At 32.1% G+C, this 10,474-nt stretch overlaps 1 protein-coding gene across 2 annotated transcripts in view; it reads right to left on the minus strand.

The window, feature by feature from the left end:
* Positions 1 to 9,817, minus strand: part of dgt6 (dim gamma-tubulin 6) — a 35,060-nt gene extending 25,243 nt beyond the window's left edge. For both annotated transcript variants that reach the window (XR_010881616.1, XM_067277079.1), the window contains exons 1-3: positions 9,360 to 9,817; positions 9,176 to 9,271; positions 1,748 to 1,829 (exon numbers count right to left, since the gene is read on the minus strand). Coding sequence is in view for 1 of the 2 variants with exons in the window: in XM_067277079.1 (XP_067133180.1) it covers positions 1,748 to 1,829; positions 9,176 to 9,271; positions 9,360 to 9,454 (273 nt within the window). In the remaining variant the exon portion in view is untranslated. The remainder of the gene's footprint in view (positions 1 to 1,747; positions 1,830 to 9,175; positions 9,272 to 9,359) is intronic.
* Between the last annotated feature and the right edge of the window lie 657 nt (positions 9,818 to 10,474).

The raw sequence follows: 10,474 nt of genomic DNA on the forward strand, positions 1-10,474 counted from the left end.
TGGTTTAGTATAGGTCTTACCTTATATAATCTGTCAGAAGATGGTATTGAGCTATCAACTAAATGAAAATAACGCAGTAACAATTGGAATTTATTTCGACTCATATGTGATCGCCAAAACATTATATTATACAATTCGTTTGTGCTCCAGTAATGTTCTATTGAAGGAAAAGAACAAGGACCCATTTGTAATACAAGTCCAATAAAAACTTTCATTTCTGCAGTGCTGACGTCTTTCCACTGTGATACCCTTTTAGATTTTTTTATTTCTTTATGTTTTGCAATTTCTTGTGCAGCATACAAATTGGTTTGTTCGACCAGTAATGCAAGAAATTCTTCCGAAAAAAATAGGTCTACCAGCATTTGCACTGTAAGGTTTGTCATATCCAATTTCAAACCAACATTTTCTTGGAAAATAAATAGTTCAGGATTTTGTTGAGTTTCTGTCCACAAATTATCGTTTGGATTTGATGTGGTTGCTTGAGACGCATCGTCATTGCCTTCAGGTTCGAGAATAGTCTCATCTTCAGGTTCGGAGACGACGTCATAATCACTGTCCTCACTTGAATCCTCAGATGGTACATAATCGCTACTGTCGTTACCATCCTCACCAAAAATTTTGTCAGATTCTGAATCACTTAGATTAGTGTAGTAATCAAGTTGTTTTTTAGTCAGTGGTCTTTTCTTATCCATATTGGGATATTTATAATTTGATTATAGAAATAAATAAAAAATAACACTCTCAAAAAAGACGTAAATGTGATGTGCTCGCCTCTATATCCGATTTATTACTAATGAATTTAGACGCACATCTCCAACTGGCTGTAGCGAAGTGACAGGACGAATCGTGTCTGTGCACGAATTGACTCATAGTTTGGCTTTAGCAAAGAGCTTTCTGTTACATAAGCCAACTACGAGATAATTCGTAATACCTTTATTTTAAGAAAAACACATTCTATATGCTTTTTGATTATTACTATGTACTCTGATTAGAGTTTTTAATAATATAATATAATTAAATTAAGTTGGCGTTTTACAACAGAATCCTGAAAAGTCACGTGGCAGTCAACGTGTTAACTATGTGCAGTTATTAAAGTATTTAAATTTATTGAATACAATTAGATATACCATATATCTCGGCAGATAAGATGATAGTTGAATCATAAAAAAAGGCCCCCAAAATCCAGGGTTGTCTTATAGGACAGATACAAGAAATTAGATTGAAATTTATATAAATTAAAACCATTATAAAAAAACGGACAAACCATAATTATTTACTAGTAGAGAGTAGGGTATGTCCACAAAATAGAATAGCCCATATGACGTTTTTTTGCGAATAGTCAAGGTCATTACCCAAATGCCAAATCAGTGCGAATGCTTGCAACAATCGCAAGGCAGTGCTGCAAGACGCAAGAAAATAAATTTGTTCATTTGAAAAATTACAAATAGGACATAATTCCATATATGCTAAACAGTATTATTATTCAGATGATGATCACTGATCTAAACTAAATTCAAAGGCCGTTGATAGTTTGGGGGTCGTCTTATAGGACAGATATAAGCTAAAACTATAAAACTTTGACTAAAATTTATACCTTATATTCATCTTATCTGCTGAGATATACGGTACTTATTGGCAAAATAATTTATCTATGAGCAATTTTTACAGATTATCAATTATATACATGCATAATTATCTCTGTGCTCTTATTTACAATATATAATAGAATGATCATATAAATACTCACTACAGAAATATCCTTTAACCAGTCACAACAAGTTTTACGAAATTCTCTTTCTTGTTTCTTATCAAAAATTGGCCAGCAAAATCTGAAAAATTGTTTTATAAGAAATTTTAAAAAACAATTGTGTAATTGTCTTTAAAAATAATATAAATAGAATATTAGAAGAACCACTCGATAAATTTTTACAGTCAGATATATCTGAATAAGATGTTTGAAAGTTAATGTACAACTGAAATCTATGACATTTTCTATCCTTACATAAAAAGTTTCTTGTAAAGATAGTTCAAGTAACTACCATGGAGTTCACAACTGAATAATCCTGCACTATTATCCTTTATGCTATATCAAATTTATCCCCAAAGAATCAACTGAATGCTTGAAACAAACTTTTAAGAATATGGAACTTTCAGACAAAACCATTTATAACTAGTTAAATTTTATCAGGAACAATCAATACAATTATCCCTAACCATCATGGCTATAAGTAGCTTGTTGCCAGATAGTTATGTTTATTGACAAGTAAAAGAAGACTGTTTGGAATGGTGTGTATTTAAAAATTCAAAGGAACTTTCAAATATTCAATGTGGGACTTTCAACTGGCAATAAAATTTGAATAAACAGTTTTGAGCCTGAAACAAAAAACAAAGTAAAATTGTTACATCATCACAATGCCAGGCTGCAATTTTTAATCATATTTTAAATTTATTTAATTTAAAATATATGCTCTCCACCTCAACACTTTGTACTCCACCTGGGGACCTGTTCTGAGTTGTATCGTTAAGCTAACGAATACGATAAAAACCAGTTTCTATCGGAACCACGTAATTTGCATTTAATCAATCGTAAAAACACTATTCCAAGCCGTACGTTTCATTTTCAGTTCCGATAGCCATGTGCGATAACTAAGCTTTTGTTATCGGTCACTCTCGAGCTGCCGTTAGGAACGTAACAAAAGTGAAAACAACATGGCGTCTTTTGTTGTAAGAATGATTTTACTTCATGAGCAGTTGGAGAGAGAGTTAATAAACTATATTGTTGTACTGCTTAAAAATAATTACCGTAACTGTTTATGAATATTGTATGAATAATGTAATTGCTTTCTTGTTAAAATTTAAAGTAAGTAGCTATAGCACAAATATTATTTCTGAAATAGGTTTCATTTGCATATGTATAAATTAAAATGATAGTCATATATTTATATACGAGGCGTGTTTTTAAAGTAAGTACCGTTTTAATATAATGCTGCTGGAGCACTGCAGTCGGCACTTAGTGCATGCACGCTGTGTACCTACATCTGTTGGGAAGCCACAAACGCCATTACGGAGCCAGTTGACTGTGTTTACTGTTGGTTTGTGTGTTATTGAAATGTCCCCGCTCATTGAGAATCCCGCCGACTGCAAAGTGCATGCCGTTATTCGTTTTCTGTGCTAAAGGCTCGAAAGCGGCTGAAATTCATCGTCAAATCAGTGAAGTTTATGGTGAAAGCGTTATGAGTGATGGAATGGTACGAAAATGGGTTAGAGCCTTTAGTAATGGCCGCACAAACATTCACGATGAGGAACAAAGTGGGCGACCTTCAGTCATTATCAACGATTTGATTGAAAAAGTGGACTGTAGAGTGAAAGAGAACAGACGATTCACGATTTCATCTTTATCTAAAGAGTTTCCTGCAGTTTCAAGAAGTGTTCTCTATGAAATTGTGACCGAACGATTAAATTATCGGAAGTTGTGTTCCCGTTGGGTGCCGAAAATGTTGACGGAGCACAAAACCAAACGTTTGGCCAGTGCATTGACTTTTCTTGAGTGCTACAGTGACGAGGGAGATGATTTTTTAAGCCGCATTGTTACAGGCGTTGAAACGTGGGTAGCCTACATTACACTGGAATCGAAGCAACAATCCATGGAATGGCGACATTCATCATCTCCAAGGAAAGTCAAGTTCAAGCAAACAATTTCTGCTCAGAAAATCATGTGCACTGTCTTTTGGGACAGATACAGAGTGTTGCTTGTTGATTTTTTGCCTCATGGTGAAACGATCAATTCAGCTGCATACTGTGAGACTAAAAAAACTGCGCCGTGCAGTACAAAACAAAAGGCGGGGCTTACTGAGCAAGGGTGTCATTTTGCTCCACAATAATGCTCGTCTACATACGGCAAATCAAACTCAAGACCTAATCACATCATTTGGTTGGGAACAATTAGACCACCTTCCATACAGTTCCGACCTAGTGCCGAGTGACTATCATTTGTTTCTGCATTTGAAGAAGCATCTGGCAGGGCAGCGCCATAACAATCACGACGAAGTCAAAACGACCATTCTGCAGTGGTTGTCTCATCAGGCGGCAACATTCTTTGAGGATGGAATACAAAAGCTGGTCCCACGATACGATAAGTGTCTCAATATTAATGGAAATTATGTAGAAAATTAGTGTAAAATATGGGCTTTCACATAAATAAAAATTTTGTTAAAAATGTTTGCTTGTTTTTTTTATATTTCAAAACGGTACTTACTTTAAAAACACGCCTCGTATTTATATTCAAAGCTATCAGTTACTTTTTGCCAACTTTCTGGATCTTTTTGTGAGCAGACTCCATCGGAATTCAGATGATCGGCTATTTCTTGCCACAATTTCTGTCGATCTTTTATGGTAAAGAAAGCATCTAACTTCCCTGACATTAATTTATTGTCTTCCATAAAATTAATGAGCATCTCGAATTGGCGACTTGTAGTTCGCTGGCTTCATTGTCCTTTCTTCGACATTTTAAAACAAAACTATTTCACTAGCACTAATATATGACAATGCTAAAACCACGTGCTTTGCTTAGAAAATGGCAGGTTGTAGTCACGTGACAAAAATACAATGTTAACTAAACTATGATTGGTTAAAGCGTAATAGCTATCGATAGCATAGAACCCAGACTCATCTCGACTGACTACCTGTAGCGAAACCCACTTAACGTGGAGTACAGAATAGCAATTTGTCTAAGGTTCGTTAACTGCCTTTCACTAAGGGGACTTATCGAATGTCCCGTGTATCGCTCTCGTTGAGTTATCAGAAGAGTTCAGAATAGGTCCCCTGGACACTTAGCACTTAGTACTGTAGTGTCTTGCTCCTGTACATCATACTTTTCCTTTAACAATAGAATTGTGCCAGTCATCTATCAACTGCTTTCTGGGGAAAAATTTTGAATTGAAATAGCATGATTTCTGGTTTGCATCAGAAGTTTGTATAAGAATAGAAATATGGTACTTAAAAAAATGCAAAATGGAGGCCATAAAATTACCAACATTAAGTTTACCTGTGAGTCAGGTGAAAAATAAAGACTGTTTATTCTGATTTGTTTTCTTAATTTGCAGAACCAGTCCTACAGTATAATAAGTCCTAGTAGACAATTAAATTATAAAACTATAGTTAAGGACAAAGGCATAAAACTTTTGTAAGTTTGATTGGTCTGTGGCAGTGTAAATCTGAAACTATTTGAAAATAAACATAACTCAAATTTAAAAAATATCTTTAAATTAAAAAACACTATCAAATTTAATTTAAACAACAATGAAGATCATTAAAATAATTTGTTTTAAAAAATCTAATTTAAAAACAAATTGTAGAAATCTCATATATGTATTCATAAAGTATATTGTATAGTGGTACCTCATACTTTGACTCTAACTTCAAATGCTTCAGAGATCAAATGCTAAATTTGACAAAAATTTGCCATGGAGTTTGAACGATGCTTCAAAGTTCAAACTCTGCACACAGTGAAAAAAATGCCCTCAAATCATAAGCACAATCTGTTGTGTGCCTAAGTATCTCTTGCTCTCGCATTACACTCATATGTTTTCATTGCTTTTTCATTTTATTTTTAATGTGTTTGGTTATGTTATGTGTTATTCATTGATTTTTAACAATTTCTTCCTTGACAGCTTTTGGGCACACACTATGTTTTGTATCATTTAGTTCAAAATTTCCCAAACAGAACTTTTTAAACCACGTTTGACACATTTGAAGTTCAGGAGCATCTTCCCTATACACATTACAAATTATTTTTACTGTTTGTACGATGTTATTTTCTTTCTGAAACTTATAAAGCATAATATGCTGGACATGCTTTCTGTCCAAAGACATTTTGACTTGATTTTATTCAAACAAAATGTGAGTAAAAAGTTTAAATAAGTTTCTAATCAAATAATACAATCTCAGATTAGCAATAATATGTTAAATTTCACAACTGTTATAATTAAATCAGTGTTAAGTAAGGACGTCCAGCTGTTAAAAATACAGAAAAACTATCTGTTCAACCCAATATACTCTTTACCTATTTACTATGGCATCCAAGAAGGGTGCAGAAGCAACTAAGAGGAAGGTTGTAATATCAATGATTAAGATGAATTTATTGCAGAGTGAAAGCAGTACACATTTGAAGGATCTGGTGGTCATGTTTAAGATGTCAATCAAAAGATCAAAGTCAATAGTGTGGGACCATTTACCAGTCCCACACTATTGACTTTGACATCTTAAACAATTTTCTGTTTATTATGCAGTATTTACTTATTTATTTGTTGTTTCATCTTTTAATTTATTATTAGGGCATTTAATGAATCAATTAGGGCATTTAATGAATCAATTAGAGCCTTCATAAATTATAACCACTCCGAAATCAGCCTATCTGGAATTTTGAAGACCCTGATAAATGAAATAAAATTTGAAAGTGAAAAATCCAAACCATTTCTCAAAACAATACTAAAAATCAACTGTTTTCCACTTTAGTTTACTAGAGATAACTAAAAGTTCATAAAACACGAGAAATGACGTTGCAACAATTGTTTCCAGGGTACAATTGGCATCAAGTTACACACTCCATTAAGTCTATTGTGTGTTTAATGAAACAAAACCCTTAAGGCCACCACACACGTTCAGGAAATCCTTTGAGGAATAACTGTGCAGGCCTGGCCTTGAGGAATTCTTGTTAGTGTGTGGGGGAAAACTGTACAGGCTGCCGGAGGGGAAACGAAAAACCATTTGATTTTCCTGCACAGTTTTGGACTGCACAGGCCAACTGAACGTGTGTGCTATCAGGTCGTTCAGTTGTGAGGACCGCCGAGTAGTGAGAACAATGTCTTGTGAATGTTTGGAAGAATTATTTTTTATAACCTTTTTAACTTTTATTATTTACTAGCTGACCCGGCCATGCATTGTTGTGCATGTCAAAATGTATCTATTATAAATGTATAACACTTCCCACATGGGAGAATTTCAAAAAATCTCTTCTTAGTGTACATTCTCTTGACGTACCCTATTAAAACGCAATAAAAAACGCATCTAAAATAGTATAATAAAAGCCAAGTTCTTCACAGTAAGCCTTAATCCTGTCCCTCTACCCCGCAAGGAAATATCGAAAAATCCCTTTTTAGTGTATATTCTGTTGACGTAACCTATTAAAAAATAATTAAAAACGCAAAAAACCGCATGTAAAATAGTATAAATAGAAGCAGAGTTCTTCACAGTAAGCCTTAATCCTGTCCCTCTCCTTGCTGGGGAATATTGAAAAATCCCTTTTTAGTATATATTCTGTTGACGTAACCTATTAAAATGCAAAAAATTGCATCTAAAATAGTATAATAGAAGCCAAGTTCTTCACGATAAACCTTAATCCTGTCCACCTCCCCCCAGTGGGGGAAATTTCGACATGTATATTATATAAAAACACGTGCGTATTTGAATGCAACGTTGTGTTAAAATTTCAAAGGAATCGGTAGGAACAAACAAACGTTATATTTTATTTATATAGATAGATAGAAAATGATCTGCTTTAGTCCATTCTCATAGAAAAGCAAACTTAGGTCGTCAGAGTTAGCGCCATCTGTTGGACATAAGAGCCTTAAATCCATATATAAAGATATTTTTGGAAGGGGGGAAATGGTGGTCTTCACATATGCCACAAACCTTTGCAGGAGTGTATTAAACAACTTCTCAAAGTTTCATGACAATCGGATAAATGGTGTAGTAATGCACGAAGGACAGACATACAGACATTCATTTTTATACATATAGATAACCTGAAATTTACTCTGAAAATTTGATCTGAGAACCTACTATTTTCAGATCAAAAATTTCTCAAGTATATTAAAATTATAAATAATTTTAATATTTAGAAAACTTTTCAGTTCACTTCTTTAGTTTTCATAAAACATCTTGATACTCTATATCATTTTCTTTTATATTTAAAAAAAATTATTGTTTTAATACCTATACCTGTTTAATACCTGTTTTAATGTTTTAATGTTGTATTAAAACATGATCACTTAAAATAATATTTTAACAATAAGACAAGGTAAAATAGGGAAATAGTTTAATATAATAATTATTTAAATTGTATTTGTTACTTATTTATTAAATATCTATACAACATATTAATTTTGAAAATATCTATTTTTTTTTCAATTAAGAATTGTTCGTAAGATAGAATGTTGCAAAAAGAACAATGCTTTTTAAAATATTTGTGGTAATAACAATTCTTTTTAATATTATCTGATCTAGGACACCCAAGAAGTTCAACATCTAAATAACTGTAGCTCCAGTTTTTAAAGACATTTTCTCCCTATGTATCCACCTTTAAATAAAAATAATTCTTTATACGTTGAGAAATAATTTAATAAGTTTTGTAAATTACTATGTTTGATCCAACCAGTTATATTCAATGGTTTCTCGTCTATAAAATTTAACCCGTGAACTTTTTTGGTAGTAAAATCGACTTGTCATTGATCTTTCGCTGGTAATTGATGCTTTTTAACAGAATCTATAGCCCAAGATTTCTCTTGAAAAATTAATTTTGTGATCTGAAATAATGCCATTAAAAAATTATTCGTATGAAAAATTAATTTTGTGATAAGTGCTTCCCAAACCACTACTACTACTACTACTCTTTACACACAGACTACTACACACATGTTTTTTCCTGCAAATTGTTTTAATACAATTTGTTGCCAATAAACATCCAAGCATAGCCAGTACGTCGTCATCAGATGCCATGGCCGAGTGACTGACTGACAGAGATTTTCCTCCTCATCTGTGGGTGACAGGAAATTCTGAATTTCCTCAAGGCCAGGCCTGCACAGTTATTCCTCAAAAGATTTCCTGAATGTATATGGCAGCCTTTAGATGCAAATATCTCACCAAAGATTACAATTAGAGATATGGTTTTCTTGAATTTCTTGACTTTTTGGTCATATAGGGAGTCTAAAATTTGGGGGAGTCCACTCCCCTCATTCAGAACTGCAATTTTACCTTCCATTTCATTGTAATATTTAATTAATTTTTTAAAATAAAATGTTATTAAAAATTTAATAATAAAATATCTAAGAGGTTAAATAAAAATGCAAATAAATTTTACAAAAATTTACTTTCAAAGAATCATTTATGACTAAAGTACCTGAATCTTTCTTTACACAGAACCGGATCCAAATTCATAAACAAAAAGTGACTAACAGCTTCAAAGGCTTTTCTATTTGGTTTCAAAAACATATCCCTAAAATAATCACAGTTAAAAATTAATTATTATTTTACACATATAAAAAATCTTTTATTTAATTACACAGAATTCATATTATATTTACTTATGAAATTTTATTTGATGTTTTGTTTCCATGAAATCGGGATCAAATCCAAGATAAAGCAGATTGGTGAAAAATGTTTGATTAATATCCTCCATGATTGTTTATGCTTAACGAAAGTCTTAAATTATAAGAATTCGAACAACCGAATTTTATTCTAACACTTCACAATTAGAAATTATTAAAAGTAACAATTCATATTTGTTAATATGACGTCATTATTCCGCCAAATTTTAACCATGTGACGTCATTAACTTGTTCATTACCCATAAAATTCTTCAGTTGTCAAATCTTCAAATTACTCCAATGACGTTATTGTCATTTATACTCGACTTTCTAGTTTCTGTGAAACGTAATATTTAATGTAAATTAATTTGATTTATCAATTTGAATTCTCGGATATTATTCGAAAAATAACTGGAAAAAAAACGTAAAATACAGTTTAACTTTACCGCTTCTGCACGAAACATGGAAACTTCAGTTCCTACAGTGTTGCCAGCTTTCGTATAAATGTAATTTTAAAAAATTACGAATTTAATCGAATCTTTATTATTATTATTTTTATTATTTATTTACTGATTAAATGTAGTATAATATGATAGTATAATATGTAGTATAATAGTAGATTATGTAGTATAATAGTAGATTAAATGTAGTACAATGATAAAATGTAGTATTTCTTAATAATCTAATTGTTCTTATTTTTATAAAATTACTTTTCAATATGCATTCGTATATTTTAATGTAATATTATATATAATAAATATTCCATGCCCATCGTGGATTCGGCCAAATTAGATGGTGAAGGTGGACTCTACATACTTATCCAGAATAGATTAGCTATAAGATTCTGGATCGAATGAGGATGGGTAGTTGTCCATCCTCATTCGACCCCAGATCACAAAGCGGTAGACTGGCGCTTTAACTGCCTTGACCATCCAGTCTATATAAATGAAGAATTGTAGCTTATACCTTATAAAATATTTAAAATATTTCAAACTCATTAATTATGATTTGTAATATAAGTGTGCAAAAGTTGGAATTGACAGTAGGAAACCTGTTTTCAATGCAATAGAATTTTTTAATGAAAAAAAGTAATAAGCTTAAGAATTAGTTTT

The sequence above is a fragment of the Centruroides vittatus genome, unplaced genomic scaffold, assembly GCF_030686945.1.
Source record: "Centruroides vittatus isolate TY-2023 unplaced genomic scaffold, ASM3068694v2 contig_728, whole genome shotgun sequence".
NCBI lineage: Eukaryota > Metazoa > Arthropoda > Arachnida > Scorpiones > Buthidae > Centruroides > Centruroides vittatus.